This window comes from Urocitellus parryii, chromosome 8 (genome assembly GCF_045843805.1).
Source record: "Urocitellus parryii isolate mUroPar1 chromosome 8, mUroPar1.hap1, whole genome shotgun sequence".
Classification (NCBI taxonomy): Eukaryota; Metazoa; Chordata; class Mammalia; order Rodentia; family Sciuridae; genus Urocitellus; species Urocitellus parryii.
In genome coordinates, this window is record NC_135538.1 from 53,280,488 (window position 1) to 53,297,954 (window position 17,467).

General features: G+C 39.4%; 1 protein-coding gene across 1 annotated transcript in view; it reads right to left on the bottom strand.

Moving 5' to 3' along the window:
- Armc2 (armadillo repeat containing 2) overlaps positions 1-17,467 on the bottom strand; it is a 110,148-nt gene that overhangs the window by 66,093 nt on the left and 26,588 nt on the right. The window contains exon 6 of the mRNA XM_026389622.2: positions 5,199-5,275. Within this exon, the coding sequence (XP_026245407.2) occupies positions 5,199-5,275 (77 nt within the window). The remainder of the gene's footprint in view (positions 1-5,198; positions 5,276-17,467) is intronic.

Sequence of the window (17,467 nt, forward strand, 5' to 3'; positions counted from 1 at the left end):
CTTTTTAACTTTGCCCCCAACCCAATTAATTCTAATTAGAACTGTAAAGTCTTCAATCAAATCACCTCAAATTAAACTCAGATAATATAAAAAAGAATGTGAAAATATGATTGGGATAATTCATAAAGCATTAAATTTTGTGAATGATAGTGACTGGTAAGGCAAACTATTTTGAGTTTTTGTTGTTGTTGCTGTTTAGACATACCCCTCTGCAATACAGAATAGACAAGGATAAATATGTAAAGAACACAATTTCAAGCATATTTCTTCACATGCCTAAAATTCCAGCAATTCAGGAGGCTAAGGCAGGAGGATTGCAAGTTTGAGGCAAGCCTGGGTAACTTAGTGAGACCTTGTTTCTAAAAAGAAAAAAAAAAAAAAGCTGGGATGTTGCTGAGTGGTAGAGCTCTATTGAAAAATAACAACAAAACTGAATAAAGTCTCCAAAAATGCTCAATGAAAAAATTTCTAAAAGGAAGATCTGGAAGGACTTTCTTTTCTGTAGAAATTGTATGCTGGTTACCTTCTAAGAAATGGTATGGGGTCATCAGCATTATGGACTTCCCCCTACCCTAACTCCATCATTCATGCATAGGGTGAATGGGGTCTAGTCTGAGCCCCAGTTTCCTCTTCAGCAAAACAGAGGTTAGAATATTTAAGTTCAGGGTTATGAAAACTAAAAGACATGATAATAGGTAAAGCTCTCGGCCCAATATCATGTATCCACACTCAATATCTAAGAATTTAATTTCCTTGATTAAATAAACAGGAATTGCTATCTGAATGTGTCACGGGTATGTCCTCAAGAATAGATGCTGACTTGCATATAGGCTCTGGAGAATGATGCTACCCTTGACTGTGCACTTGGCCTCTGTTTCATTTTTGTAACCACACCATGAAGAGGCCCCAATTTTTCTCTATCATGCAGATGAAGAAAGTAGAACCCAGGGGTATTACGTTATCAGCCTAAGGTCATAAGGTCCTTGCACTTGATCTCTAAGATATTCTGCCCCATAGCAGATTAAACTAGACTGCAACCCAACAGACTAAAGTGGCGGGGGAAGGGGTGTAAACCACGTTAAAAACTGCAAGTCATGATTACATTTCACACAGCGTTAATCTCAAGATCTGAAACACTAACTATAGAGCTGGAAGGGGCACAGCTGCCCAGAGGCCTTCCTGAGCAGGGCTGGAGAACATTACTCAGCCTCTTCCCTGAAGGCTACCCACTAAGCCCATTATGTGGCATCCAGTTTATATTGGGGTCAGGGAGCCCATACACCCTCAGAGTGGACCTGGCAGCAATTAGGTGTCCAGTCCACACAATGAATGCCTGAACCCTAAAAATATCACATGCAATGTTAGAAATCAGAGGAGCAATAAGAAGGTTCACACACACACACACACACACACACACACACACACGTTATTTGTTTGTTGGTTAGTTTGTACTAGAGATTGAACCCAAGGGCTCTTAAGCACTGAGCCACATTCTCAGACCTTTTTGTTTTGTTTTTTTTTATTTTGAGACAGGTTTTTGCTAAGTTGCTTAGGGTCTCACTAAAGTTGCTGAAGCTGGCTTTGAACTTGCAATCCTCCTGCCTCAGCCTTCCAAGTCACTGGGATTACATGTTTATACCTCTACTCCTGGTTTCAGGTTGTTTTAATTTTTAAAAAAGAAAAGTGGACCAATGTAGACGTAAGAACACAGGTTTAAAGCCAATGTCTGCGTTGGAATCCTAGCTCTCCCACCTACTCGCTGGTTGACTTTAGGCAAGTTGCTTCACCTTTCCTCTTTAAGATGGGGTAATGATGGTCACCTCTAAGCATTGGGATTATGGATTATTAATTTCTTTATATGTGCTCTTCTGTATTTTCTAAAACCTCTACTGCCCTTGTATCACTCTTAGAGAGAGACAAATAAACAACACATAGTAAATATACATGTATATGACATAGTAAATATCTGTATTGTGATTTTCTTAAGAGTTAAAATGAAATTTTCTGAAATAAGAAATCCAAAAATAAAGTCCTTTCTCAATTATCTATATAAACAGTAGAAAAATGCATGGATAACCCATGATGGCATGTATTTAAAAAGTTATTTGAATTCAGAGATGTCTAAAATGAATCAAACCATCACATGAGAAATTTTCCAAGCATATAACACTGATATATCCCAGGAGAAGCAGAGAAGCTGTACACTCCCCTCCTGCACTGTGTGACAGAAGTAACCGTTCCCTGTTACAAGTCCAACTTGCTTTTTATAGACCTTCCCAGTACCAAGAGAGGCCCATACACACTGGGCCCTAAGGAGCACTGGGAGCAAAAGTAAATAGAAAGGGCCTCTCAACAAAGCTGTAATTACACAGTTAAGGTCCTGTGAATGGTCTATCTAAATCATAAGCAAGACTTCACCATAAAATACAAAGTTGAATTGTCTTTAGGACAAAAATCAGTCCACATCAGTACAGGTTCAGAGTCCTTTATCCAAGACCTTTGGGACCAGGTGTGGTTTGAGAATCAGAAGTGTTTGGATTTTAGAAAGGCAGTACTAGCTGTGTACGGTGGCACATGCCTGTAATCCCAGAAATGTGGGAGACTGAGGCAGGAGGATCACAAGTTCAAGGCCAACCTCAGCAATTTAGTGAAAACCAGTCTTTAAAAATATTTATTTATTTATTTTAGTTATAGGTGGACACAATACCTTTTAATTTTTATGTGGTGCTGAGGATCGAACCCAGTGTCTCACATATGCTAGGTGAGCGTGCTACCTCTGAGCCACAATCCCAGCCCGTGAAACTTAACTCTTAAAAAAAAATAAATAAATAAAAATGGCTGGAGATGTAGTTTATTGGTAGAGTGTCAATGGGTTCAATGTTCAGTACTAAAAAGAAAAAAAGAAAAGGAAAGGAGGGAGAGCAGAAAGGAAGGAGAGAAAAGGAAGGAAGGAAGAAAAGGGAAGGGAAGAAAAGAAGAGAAGAGAGAGAGGGAAATTAACTGGGCATGGTAGCACAGGCCTGTTATCCCAGCTACTTGGAAGGCCTTCCAGCTTCAGATAAAGTATAATAGACCAATCTTTTGGATCATTATTTCTACGAGTCTGTCTTAACTTTAATAAGTTATGCATATGGATTCTTAAAGTAAATATGAATATTCAAAGAGTATAAAAAATATAGTCACTCATAGTCCCAGGTAACTAACTTATTTGAAATCCAAAGTACATCAATAAAACCAACATTTATCAAGGCAAGAGAAAAGGCAGAAGACAAATCGATAATAATTAATTTAATACAAATTCATGACACACTTAAGTTTATTAGAAATATATAGTCTTAAAGCCCAATAAATTCAAATCCCCATTTTTACCTGCTATACAGTATGCCTTTTATTTTTGTTGTTTTGTTTGTTTTTGTGGTATTGGGGACTGAACCCACAGGTGCTTTACCAGCTTTTTGAACTACATCCCTAGCTTTTTTCAATGAAGTTCCTGGTCTGGCCTCGAATTTGTGATCCTCCTACTTCAGCCTCCCAAGTCACTAGGATTACAGGCATGTGCCACTGCAATAAGTTTCTTAGTACAACAGTGCCATCAGAAACCATGATCATCAACTTGATTCTCAGAACAGATGAACCTGGTAACATTTTAGCAGATACTCTGGTATAAAGATTCCTTTCCCCCTTTCCTAAGAATCCCTTGTGTATAGCTGTGTCTGGCTGGGGTCTTTTCACCTCTTCATCCCATGCACCTCCACTCTGCACACTATCCCCGAGCCACTCTAGAAACTGAAGCAGAGAATCATGATTGCTTTCTAAGACACACATATACAGAAACACACACACATAAAGTTTGTCTCAGTCTTGGGGAACAACTTCATATTTTAGAATGTACTTTTATCTAGGTTCACAGTTTGCTAAATATAAAAATTATGATTCAACAGGAAATTGGGTAAGTCAAGCAAAAATTGCAGCATGTGTTCAAAGATTTTGCTGTCTCAGTGGTTAGAGTTGTTAACCACCACTTTGAGCTCTGGGCACAATAACCTGACACAAAGCTAGGATTGGCTGATTTTTTTAGCATGTAAATGTAAAATCCTTAGCAACAATGTTGTCTCAGCAATCAGATGATTTAAGATCTTCCTGAGTACTAGAGAAATAAATTCCCAATGGCCACAAAAGTCACTGTATTGATAAATTGGTTTTGAAGATAATTTTTAACCCTATATTAGTTTTATGTCATATTCATGTATACAAAAAAATATTAAAAAATATCTGAGGGCTGGGGTTGTGGCTCAGTGGTAGAGTGCTTGCCTGGCATACTTGAGGCACTGAGTTCGATCCTCAGCACCATATAAATGTAAAATAAAGATACTGTGTTCACTTAAAACTAAAAAATAAATATTTTTTAAAAATACCCGAGTACACACAACTTGTTTGGCTGGATATTAGCATTGTGGCAAATTTTCATCTTTCCTCTTATTTTAAAGAAGTGACACATTTTGGGCATAGTTGAATCCCTCTGTATGCCTCCCCTAGACCACGCCCCCCCTCCCCTCTGGGGTCCCCCCACCGTTCTAAATTGGTGGCTACGTTATCATGATAGGCTTGTCAGGTCTACCACACAGATCTGCAACCCACAATGTATGCCCTTGTTTTTGTACTTTAATTTTTCATCTAATATTATGCTTGTATTCATTTCACTTGATGCTATAAACATACTTTTTTCTAACTGTTATATTCCATTACCTGAATACATTTTATATCATTTGTATTTTTACTATTTAGCTTATATGGTTATATATTTTCTCAATTAAACGGTTTAAAAGTCCTCAAGGACTGTCTTAGCACAGCTAATATTTCCTTTAAATGAGCAGTGATTTCAAATTCAAGTTTTAAACCCAAGAACTATGTTGGGTTTAAAGTTTTACAATCATGTTATCAGAAAGCATGATTATCAACTTGATTCTCAGGACAAATGAAGCCAATAATATGTTAGCTATTTACATTTTTGTAAAATTCTTAGGACCATGAAATGGTAAGGCTGTCATGAAAACAATGAAGCCTTATAAATGTTGCTCTGTGACCAAGCCTCATCCAGTGGACCAGCTCGGACATCTTCGGTGCCCACATTTTCCCTTCCAATGGAGATGCCGCAGAATACAGGGTGCCGATGACCCCTAGCCACAGAAGCACCTCACCTGCTTTGGTTTCCAGCCTGCTCAGGTCGGAGCTGCTGGGGCAAGAGGAAGCCCTGGCGCGCCTCTTCCCCTGGTCCCTAGGAGGAAGCAGAGCACACAAAACACTCAGCTCAAACAGCAAGGCATTTCTATTTTTGTAAACTGGCTTTGCACAGTTTCTAAAGAAACCACAGAGATTTGTTTATAAGATAGGTCTTCATGCTTCATGACCTGTTTACTTTGACCTTTGATTCCCAACTAAGATTTACCTTGGAAAAACAAGTCAATTTGCTTAACACTATGAAATTCAGTTACTAGAAAGAACCAAAAAATAAATCCAGAGTTTACTTTGCAAATGAAAAAGAATTGATTAAGGATATGGACCACAAGAGGTCACTGTTACAATAAGAAAGAACTCCTGGTGGCTTGGTTCAAAAGCCTAGCTAGGCTTTGGGAGCCAGGAGAGAACTTGTCCCTCTCTATAGACAAGGAGACTGTGTCTCAAACCAGCCCAATGCCCAAGGTCAGTTTCAAACAGGGTCAGTTCTGGAATGTGGGTCTCATAATTTCCTATTCACTCTTCTTTCCACTACATCACAGTATGTCCTGTTTCCTTTTTTAAAAATAATTAATGTTGTCTAAAAATGTTTTCTTAGAAATATTTTAAATGTTAAAAAACTGAAGGTATGTCCAGGCAGTCCCCAGATGACAGATATTTGAGGTTTCAAATACGAGTGGTGGCTGGTCAATGGGACAATAAGCTCATGTTTTTAAAAGTTATATTTAATGTATGTACTGTCTCTGAAAGATACAACTTCCCTTGACAGCTGATAGCTAAATGTACTTTTTAATATCTGCATAAAAGTCCAAGGTAAAACACACCGATAGACTGAGTTCAGATTTTATAACAAAATTTCTTTTGGGTGACTCAGTATGATATTTTCTCCAAAAAAATGCATCTACATATGGCCATGGTCACCTGTGAACACCTGTGTGTGTGTGTCTGATGCTCCTGCTTCCTGTGTAGTGAGATCCCAGGGAACACTCAAGACATGTCGTGGCCCTTAACCTTTATTACTGTCCTGAAGATTGTTCTCCAAATATCATTTTTTTCCTTAAACATGTCCTTTTAAAATTATATAACACTTTCTTTTATCATAAAATGGAAAAAAATCAAGCTAATTTAAAAAAAAACCCTAATTAATCCATACACTGCAATAGTTATTTTTGTACACCATAAAAACAGATCTAGTAGCAAGATGGTCCTAGCCAATCAAATAACCTGGGGAATGAATGGAGTACTTTCAAAGAACGCAGAAATAAAGGAATGCAATCCAATGAAAAGGTAAAATAAATGAGAGTTCAACAGTGTGTAATGTCAAGAAAGCATCCCTGTTTATCACTCCTAGAAATAATAAGAAAGTTGGAGAATAAAGGCAAGGCTGCCTCCTTCTTCTTTTTAAAATGTATGCCTGCCTTAAACAATTTTTGAAGTCAACCAAGATCATTTTCTACTAATGGACTTTCAAAGTCACCGGTCCACTCTCCCTGAGGTCATGGCCAGTGGTAAGGTGCTTCCATTAAGTATCACATCTGTGTATCCTCATTTCTAGAAAAGGCAAAATAAAGAAGGGTCCTTATTATGTACGAGAACTTGGCAGCACGGTGTCCTATCAGTTCTCAAGAAGAACACAGAATTGGGATGAACTGTCTGATTACCATGGTGGAGTATTCTGTCTGGTTTTAAATCCTTGGTCTAATTTTTTTTTTTTTAACTGGGGATTGAACCCTGGGGCACTTTACCACTTAGCCACATCCCCAACCCTTTTTATTTTTTATTTTGAGACAGGATCTCTCTAAATTGCTTAGGGCCTCGCTAAATTGCTGAGGCTAGTCTCAGATTTGCAATCCTCCTGTTTCAGCCTCTCAAATTGCTGGGATTACAGGTAGGTCCAACTTTATCAGCATTGTGACCTAGGGAAATTTAGAGAAAGTTTTTTTCATCTGAAAACAAGGGCAATGTCTCCATGTGGTACAGTGACTAGCATGCTGGAAGAACTTAATAAATTGTCGATATTATTTTTCTTTTTCCCTCAGAGTTAATAACCTGTCTGAATAGTCCAGTGCTGGATAAAAACACACAAGATATTTCCCTGAGGAAGTTTAAAATCTACTTTGAGAAACTAAGGAATACATTTTAACACAGAGGTATGCTGAGAGAAAAATGATTAGTAATTGGGAGAAGTAGAATATAAGGTGGGCCTTAAAAGAATTAAAACTGGCCAGATACAATATATACTTGTAATCTCACCCATTTAGGAGGCTGAGGCAGGAAGATTCAAAATTTGAGGCCAGTCTGGGCCATTTAGCAAAATCCTGTCTCAGAATAACATATAAAGGGCTTGAAATATAGCTTTGTGGTAGACCACTTGCCTGGTATGCATGAGGTCCTGGATTCAATTCCCAGTGGTGGAAAAAAAAAAAATCAGGGGCTAGGGATATAGCTCAGTTGGTAGAGTGTCTGCCTCGAATGCACAAGGCCCTGGGTTCAATCCCCAGCACCACAAAAAAAAAAAAAAAAAAAAAAAATCAAACTAGCAAATGACAACACTACTCTCAAAAGAGGAGAAAAGCATGAGTAAATATGAAGAGGGGCAGGGGAACCCATACTCAGGGTAGGGGACAACTACACAGAGAGAGCATGGTGGCTACAGAGGTTTCCAATTTTCCATCTGCTGGACGAATTGAAAACAGCTTCCTGAAACTTTGTCTTGGGTAATGGACCTAATTTAATGGGCAATATAGAACCGTTAAAATAAGAAACACTGTTAAAATAAGAAAGAACTCTGGTGGCTTAGTTCAAAAGCTTTGGGAGCTGGGAGAGAACTTCATCCCTCTCTATAGACAAGGAAGTGATGGGACCTTGGTTAGGCATGGCAAGAGTACTGAGAGGCTTGGAGAGAGGTAACAAGGTCTATTCTTTTGACAGTGGGCCTGAAAAAGAAGGAACATAGGTAAGAGATCCCATAAATGAAGAGTTGATAGATGGGATGATTTCAGGCACTGGAAGAATAGAATAGAGATCTAGCAGAACAGGATGGCAGGGCTACCGTCAACAGAAAAGGAGATTAGGGAGTAGAATGGTTTGAGGATCAGGCAAGTCTGGGTTTTACCTTGTTGAGTTTCTAATGATACATGGAACATCTGCAAAGGGAAGGTGGAAATTAGAAGGAGGGCTCCAATAAAGTTCAAAATGGCATAAAGGGACCAGAGTCATCACAAGAGTGGTTCAAAGACCAGAGACTGGGGATAAGACCTCATCAGACACTCATGAATTAAAGGTCAGAAACGGGGGGGGGGGGGGAGTCCAGAAGGAGGGAAATGGCTGGGTGTGGTGGCACCCACTTGTAATCCCAACTACTCAGGAGGCTAAGGCAAGAGGATCACAAGTTGGCAATTTGGAAGGATCCTGTCTGAAAATAAAATAAAAAGAGCTGGGGATGTGGCTCAGTGGTAAAGAGCTTGCTTAGCAAGCATGAGGCCCTAGACCACATGTCCTCATGTGGTCTAAGCCTGTGAGAAGGAGAAATAATTGACAGGTCACAGAATCTTAGAACTAGGAGACAAGGTCCAGTCTGGCCATGGTAGGCCTTCCAAGGTTTCCATGGAGCACCACGGCTGCAGACCTACAGTGAGTGAGTAAGGAAGAGAGGCATCAAGAAAAGGAAACCCTCCTTCCCTGAAGAAAGACAGATGGCCTTAAGTCCCCTCACAGAAATCTATCTCCCTCTTGGTACTACTAATGGGAAACAAATCTTTCCCCTGTTTTCTCCTGACAATCCTTCAAATATTTAGAATGTTGCACTCAACATTTAAAGCCATCTCCTGTGGTTTACACCCCATGGTTCCACCATGTATAGCTCAGTGACCTTGGGTAAGATTTTGAGCTAAGCTTGGTTTCCTCATCTGTGGATGAAGGGGTAGTAAATAACGGTCCCCTCCAACTCAAACTCCTTATGAGGATTCAATGATATAATATGCAATTCCTTAGCACATGGAAAGTACCCAGGAAATGTTTACTATTCTCATTATTGTCATCACTGTTAACAGACTCCTCCAGCCCTTCAGCTGTCCCCTATAGGATCTGATGACGAATCTCTGCCAGCCTGTTCTTGAGTGTCTTACTGTGCTTGAGTGTCAGTCTGTCTCTATCTTTTTAAATGTCTGGAACCCAGCTGAGCTAATGATAAGGCATAAGGGGGAAAAAAGGAGATATTTGAAATAGTGCAGCTTAACATCCCATTAGCAGTTTTGGTGGTCCCATTGCAGTATCGGTCAATTCTTATCTTTTGTGCAGCGAAGGCAGATGTTCCCCATCCGTGTTGGATCTTTACTCATTCTTATTAAATTCCACAGTGTTGTACTTGGCAATGGGTTCCTGCCTATCAGATGTTTTTAGATCTTGATTCAGTCATCCAGTATAATTGTTCTTCCCAGCTTCCTGCTCCATGTTATTAAAGATCATAATTAGATTGTACAATGATTTTTTGATGTACCCAAAATATAACAATTCCAGAAATTAGTCCTTAAAGTTCTTCTGTGCAATTCTTCTTAGAGGCAAAACAACACTATTTCATTAGTTAGGATATCTTCATCTACATATAACAAAAACCTAATTCAACTGACTTCAAAAGTAAGTGAAATTTACTGGTTCACGTAACACAAAAATGGACAGGTGGGGTGGGTTTTAGGCATGATGTGATCAGGGCTTTGATCAGGGCCTCTGCAATTCTGTTAGTTCTGCCACTCCCTTAGTTCAGTCCATAATCAGGTTGGAGTTCTAATGGAAGCAACATGTGGATTTTATATGACGTTCTCAGGCCTCTCCTCTGCTTCCCTTACATTTCAAGGCACAAGCAAGGTCTTCTCCCCCTGGTCGTTAACAAGAGTCTGACATGTTTTGTTTTGAACAACCAGAACAAAGCTCTGTAGCCAAAACAATGCTATGCATGGGGCCACAGAGTTACTACTGCCCAACCGTCAATCAATCATGTCGGGCAACATCAGCTCCTAGACCACATATACACACCAGAAATAAAACTTGTCTTTAAAGTATCTTTAAAAATATTTAAAAATTCAGATTTTGCTATAATTCATATATAGTTCTTCCAATTATTATGAATATAATTCTTTAGTTAGGAATCAGCAAATTTTTTCTCAAAGGATCAGATAACATATTTTATAATTTGTGAACCAAGTAGCAAATGTTAGGCTATTAGGTACGTTTTTTTCAATATTTATTTTTTAGTTTAGTTGGATATAATACCTTTATTTATTTGTTTTTATGTGGTGCTGAAGATTCAATCCAGGGCCTCCCGCGTGCTAGGCTAGAGATCTACTGCTGAGCCACAACCCCAGCCCCATTAGATACTTTTTGTAACCACCTAAAAAGTAATAATTTTAAAATGTTTAAACCATAGCTAACTTGAAAGCTGTAAAAAACAACAACAAAAAACAGAGATAGCCAGATTTGGCTGCTGGGTTATAGTTTATTGACTTCTGCTTTAAAGAAATAGCTAAAAATATAACAATAATAAAAAGCAGATAAGTGACTTAGGAGCCTGAGACAGGAGGATCACAAGTTTGAGGCAAAAAAAAAAAAAAAAAAGACACAAGTTTGAGGCCAACCTCAGCAACTTAGGAAGACTCTCAGCAATTTAGTGATACCCTGTCTCAAAATAAAAAAGGGCTGGGGATATAGCTTACTGGTAAAGTGCCCTTGGGTTAGATCCCCAGTACATTAAAAAAAAAAGTGTAGATAAAAAGAAAGATTTAGAATTAAGAAAAAAATATTTTTAAAAGAAAAGGAAAGTTTAAAGAATGCTTATGATAAAATTTAGCAAATTTTAAGATGAATTTTTCTTTGCCCTAAGAAAAGACACTGCATTTTTAAAATGTTTTTATTAGTTATTGATGGACCTTTATTTATTTTTTTGTTTATAAGTGGTGCTGAGAATCGAACCCTGTGCCTCACACATGCTAGGCAAGCACTCTACCACTGAGCCACAAACCCCAGCCCCAAGACAATGCAGTTTTAGAATTGGCTTAAGTTTTGTAGACTCAAGGCAGGTTGAGGGGAGCCACTATGAATGATTTACGTCTTCCATCCTGGAGCAGAGAGGCTCTCTACATCTTGTAGTGAACAGACATTGCCCCAGTCCCAGAAGTTTAAGGACGTGTCTTCAGACGTATGTGTGTCGCCCTATAGCTCCTGGGGTTAAATTACACTCACCTGTCCTTTGTAACCCTGACCCTTCTGACCTTTTGTGGATGACTTTCTAAGAAATAGGGTCCCCCCCCCACAATAAAAGCTCACTTCTGAACATGCTAGCTCTCTCTCACCTGCCTCTCGTGACTTTCTCTTGCTCTCCCATTTGGGGAGCCTGAGGCCAAGAGTGGAGAAGGTAAAGTTTAAAGTTTGTTTAAAGGTAAAGTGTGTGTCTGTGTTTTATTTGATGTCCCTGGAAATTCACACAAGAGACCTTAAGTTTAGCTGCCCACGCTGGTCGGGGGCAGCAGCAGGTAGTGAATATATCAGGCTTTGAAGCCACATAATCTCTATTACAATGACTCAACTCCCAAGCTACTTAATTTACAAAAGCAAGTAATGGGTTGGATCTAGCCCAGGGACTTAGTTTGCTGTCTCTTTGATACATTTTGACTGCAATTTGGAAATGTTACCACCAGGGGGTGGTCATTCCTTCATCATGTCTTCCCGGCTCAAAGAGCCAGATACATTTTCCAGACAAGATTAGCACTCTTTCTTTTCTTTTTTTAAAAATATTTATTTAGTTGTAGATGAACATACAGTATCTTTATTTATTTTTATGTGGTGCTGAGGATCAAACCTAGTGCCTCACACTTTTGAGGCAAGCACTTTACCACTGAGCTACAGCCCCAGCCCCAGCCCCCTTTCTTAATAACTAACCTTAAAAGCAGAATTCTACTTCAACACAAACACAATGTCAAAGAATGTGATTTTAAAGGGATTTTCACAAAAATTTAAGAAAGGCCTCCAAGGTACCCATAGCATTGGCCTATGGCCTAAGATAAAACATACATACATGCTAGTGCCTTTTTCGATAATAATTACTAGCTATCACTCAAGGTTATTTATATAAACTTGATTAAATATAGTTAACCATGCTAACTCAGTTAACTGTAAATTTCCTTACTTAGAGTAAAGGCACAGTTTATGCTTCCCTGAACGTTTAAGGCTCTATATTTTCCGGGCATCCCGTGTGAAAAGGGGAGCCATGAGGACTTCAGTACAGGGAATAGTCACTGTGGAGACTGAGGCGTTAGCAACTTCCATCTCAGCTTTCCAACCTCAGTGGCCGAGCATGTGCTCCCCACACATGACCCTCTGCCACCAGTGGTCTCCCTGCCCAGGCTCCTGGCTCCCTAGTTGTCCTTTACATTGCAGCTGTCCTGCTGAAAACCTCTCAGTGGTGATCCTTATTTTAAAAATGGACTCATGTGCCTGGGAGTGGCGTAAGAGGCCATCAATCACATATCTGTAAGTTCCCTCTGTTCAATTCTATGGCTATCGCCTCAGGTTGCCTCCTGCCACCACCATGTCAATTCCCACCTCTAGTTTATTCTGCTCCTGATAAAAACCATCCTTTGAGAGGCAATACCCTCAGAATTTGGTCTCAGACCTCTAAACTCCCCAAACATTTTCTTCCAGGTCTCTTTTCATTCCTGTAGCATTAGAGCTAATCACTGAACAGTACTTCCAAACCTCTTGTGTGCATTCAGATCACCTGGAGATCTCATAAAAATTCAGATTCTAATTCAGCAGGTCTGGGGCCTGACGTTCTGCATCTCCAGCAAGTGCCCAGAGGATGCTGATGCTACTAGTCTAGGGACCACACATGTGTAGCAAGGACTGATACACTGTAAGCTCCCTGGGAACAGAGTCCATTCCTGTATCTCCCTACCCCCCAGCACAGGGCTTTGCTCATCAGGAAGACTTGAACAGAAACTGTCCAGTAAAGTGGGCTGCAAAAATCACTCTAGCCAATGCCTGTCTTTCTCAAATGGAATGTTTTGCACCTACGTCACCATTAATTTCTTAAAGGAATCATGACTTCATTGTTTATGAGAAAAATGACATATTTATTATTTTTTAAAGGCCAGGCAATATAAGAAAGTACAAAGATTTTAAAAAGTCATCCTGGATCCCATCACCCAGAATAAACATTATTAATATGCAATAAACATAATTTCAAACATACTTTTGCATATATCCAGATAAAAAGACAGACTGAAAGAAGGGTGGGAGGGAGGGTAGGTGAATGGATACATATAGATGAAATCAGACCATACATATTATTTAATGAAAAAGTATTAAGTATAAAGTTTGTTTGAATTTAACAAAGAAACAGAAATTGAGGTGAGACTGAAGGAATTGAAGAGCTTCAGATGAATGGGTCTTCACAAGAGATATTAGATTCTAAAAGATCTCTCTAAAGTTAAGAAAAAAATAATGAAAGAATTAGGATGCTAAAATCATCATTTAAAAACTAATTTTCAATTCCAGACTATAATTACTTTAACAATCCATTCCATATTATGAAAGTGAAGGGATTAGCATTCACACTTCCTCTCCAGCACTGGTTTTGGCTAATTATATTACCACTACGCCATCAAGGTTTCGGCTCCATCATTTTCGGAGTTGTTCAGTCTAAATATGGAAATAAACTGAATACTCACCACAAATGCTTTCACCATAGCTTCTTCATTTCTGAGTTCTGAATTCTGACTCATCATTTTGTTTCTAAGATTTTTCTAGAAAGTGCATGAGTAGTATATTTCCCAAGTTCATTCATATTTGAAAGTGTCTCACTAGACAGCTATCTTTTTCCTGAAGGAAACTTGGCTTGTGACACAATTGTTGGGTTAACTCTTAGACATTTCTTGGACATTTCTCCACTATCTTCTGGCACGGGGTGATGCTCTAATAAAGCCAAAGACCAGCTTGCCTTTTTATTCTTTCATGTGGCTTGCTTGTTCACAGAACCATAGGATACCTTCTTCCATACTCTTACCCAATTAACAACCGAGTATGTACTATATACTGGGTAGTGCTTTTAGGGTTGAGCATTGTTGGAAATGGCTTTCTGTGAATCATTCAGTACCAAATTTTGTTGGGACACCATATATCCATTTGAGCTTCAGATCTTTAAGTCTGTATTCTAGAAAGTTGTGTTTTGTCTTAATTTTTGTTGATTTGTTCTTCATTCTTCAAAGGTCATTGTGAGTATTAAATGAATTAATACACAGAAATCTCCTCATGTGGGCATGTAATCGATATCTTGTAACCCACAGAAGAGCTCTTCTTTCTTTTTTTAAAAAAGAGAATGGTTGCTTATCTGTAATTTCTGTGAGATAATGGGAAACTCTCTGAACACTTTCCATGTTTGGGGAGGATACTACCTTTTGTGATGTGTTTTCTTCAGCCTCTCATTATGTCCTTTACATATCTGAGTTCTTGTCCAAGGTTGGTTCTTATCCTAAAATAATCTGTCTTTATTTGTTGAAGCCAAATAGAATCCACCAAACTAGGGTACTCAGTACTTTGTTTTCTTGAACATCCAATCACCAATCTATTCTTTTGGTTGACTTGGGACTGTGTGTCCCTCCGTGTGTGTGGAACAGACTGACGTGACTCACAGAAAAGCCCCTTTACATGACAGGCCCCTTCAGTTCTAATCCAAACCTCTTCCCTCAAACACACACCAACCCCCCAGCTCACAGACACTGAGGAGAGAATGTCACCTCTGTCCCAGTAACTTCATGATCTCTATCTTGAATGGCATCCCTAGGGGGGTGCTCTCTCTCTTCCTGCGGCCTGCCCACATCCTTACAAGAGAAACCTGGTTTTTGCTCAAGATCTGAGGAGTCATCTTTACCCTCAAATTACCCCCTGTGTCCATCTAGATTTCATAGAATGTGGATGATCAGCTAGATTTCTTGGTTGCAATGTTCTAAGTATAAAAATCTAATTAAGATTTGCCACACACTGTCCTTGTCCAAAAAATGAAACACAAAACAAACAGAGCACTCTATAATGTGGATGTGGTGGCTTCAGGAACAGCTGGATCTAGGAATTTAAATATATCATCCTTGAGCTTGATCACTATCTCCATTCTTTGGTTCTGCTTGTTTACATTCCATTTCCCTCTCAGAGTCTCTCTCCAAAAGGCAGTGAAAATGACAGTGTTGGCCTCAAGGCCATATCATCTTTACAAGTTTGTGAATCTGGAGAAAGACCACTTTCCTCTAAGGCCTCTGAGTGATTTATGTGTATTGATTCATTTAATATTCACAATAACCGCTGGAGAACAGAAGAGATCAGAGAGGAATAAAAGCCCAGGGAGAAATATTGTGGGTCTGGCTTGGATTGTGTGCCCATCTCTGAACCAACTGCCATAGCTGGGAGAAGCTGCAGCACCCTGATAGCCAGCCCTGGGTGACACAGCTACCCCTGGGAAGGGAGTTAGGGAAGGCCGTTGTGCGTCCTCATCCAAACGCGGACAGAGCAGGATTTACTGTATAATGTCAGAGGGCTTGCTCCCAGAGGGAAGCTTGCCAGGGCAGACAAAAATTTCAAGCCTGTACTGCATTGTAAAGTTTGTTCCCTGTTTTATACCTTTTTTTGTTTCTTTTTTGCTGACATTTATTTCTCTGTTTTTCATTCTTTGCTACTTTCATTGGGTTTCTGCAGAATGCTTTTGCTTTACCATATTTAACCTGAAGCCCACTTTATTTTTTATTCCAACAATACTAAGGGCATTTGGTAGTTTTAAAGAAGACTTTCAAGTCCTAGCAATCATTCCTCAATCTACAGTGAGGGCTAGGAGGGGATGGGAATGGAGGAGCAATTATTTTCATTTAATAGACTAAAAATTGAGCCCCTCCAAGTGTTAGGAAACTGACACTATTCAGCTATATCAAGAGGTTGAGAGGGAACCAAACCTAACTTCAGAGATCCTGGCTCCTAGAGAAGACTTCCACACTCTCCACAACAACTGGCTGCCTTTGGGCTCTCCCAATGGGTCACATCATGACAGTTTGAACAGCATTTATACAGAAAGTCTGAAGAGGCACTTAAGCAGATATATAAAGGAGCTCATCAGATCAGACTACAGGATGGACGGAGAAATGGATGGACGGAGGATGGAGATGTACACACATACTTTTTTCTTAATGGCAGCTTTATTATTTGTAATTCATATGGAAATACAAAGTAAGAGGTAATGGAGTATCGCTGTGGAGCAGGCCGTCCATGCCTTAAATGAATCCCTAAATGGATACAAGGAAATTGTCATTAACTGGTGCATAGATTGAGGATGACAGTTCCATAAGTGTTTGAGTGTCTTCTCTTTTGGAAAGTTACATCACCTCCAATATCTTGTTTCCAGCAATACCTGGCTTTGGCAAATCCATTTTTCATCATAATGAGCATGAAGTCAAAATCCAGGCCATCCCGTGTCTAAATTATCCCATACTGTAAATTAAGGGTGTACAGATCAGTGTAGTTTCACTGAAATAAACTGTTCCGCCCTCTCCTGAGTGAGAAAACCACTCAACACAAAGGACAAACAAGCCCAGAAGGACCCCATGCTGGGAGCAAGCATGTCCTCACTTGCTCTGTCCCCTCTGCACCATCTAGCTGTTCACGGTCCTTTTAACCCACTGTAATCTCCATTCTCTTCCCTCCTTTCTGCCAGCCCAGCTCACTGAGACGACTCTTCATTTCCCACTTTATGGTCTCAAGATGAAAAAATGTTAATTGAGGGTAGGGTTTGCACATCAAAACTGGGAATACTCCGTTGCATAGCGAAGATCATTTCTTGGAATTATTCACTTAAATGTTTACAAGAAACAATTATCAAGTGTCCCAGACTGATTCATAAATGTAATTAATGAGAGAATTGCTAAGAGTTTCCATTTTCTGGTTTGTTTTAATCCTACTGTATAAACTTTTTTTTTTGTTGGCACTACTTCAACAAAATTCCACCCCAGGATGAAAGGAGGTAAAGATTCATAGAGTAGAAATGTTATTGGAAGTTGAACTTGCCAGGGTGTACTGCAAAGCCAGACACACTCATTATCTGACCCAAGGGCTGTCCTCACAAAACAAAAAAAAAAGAAAAACAATTAGCGTTGCTGCCACCGCCTCATAATTTTGGACAGTCAGGAAGAAGTGCTTCCAGTTCCTA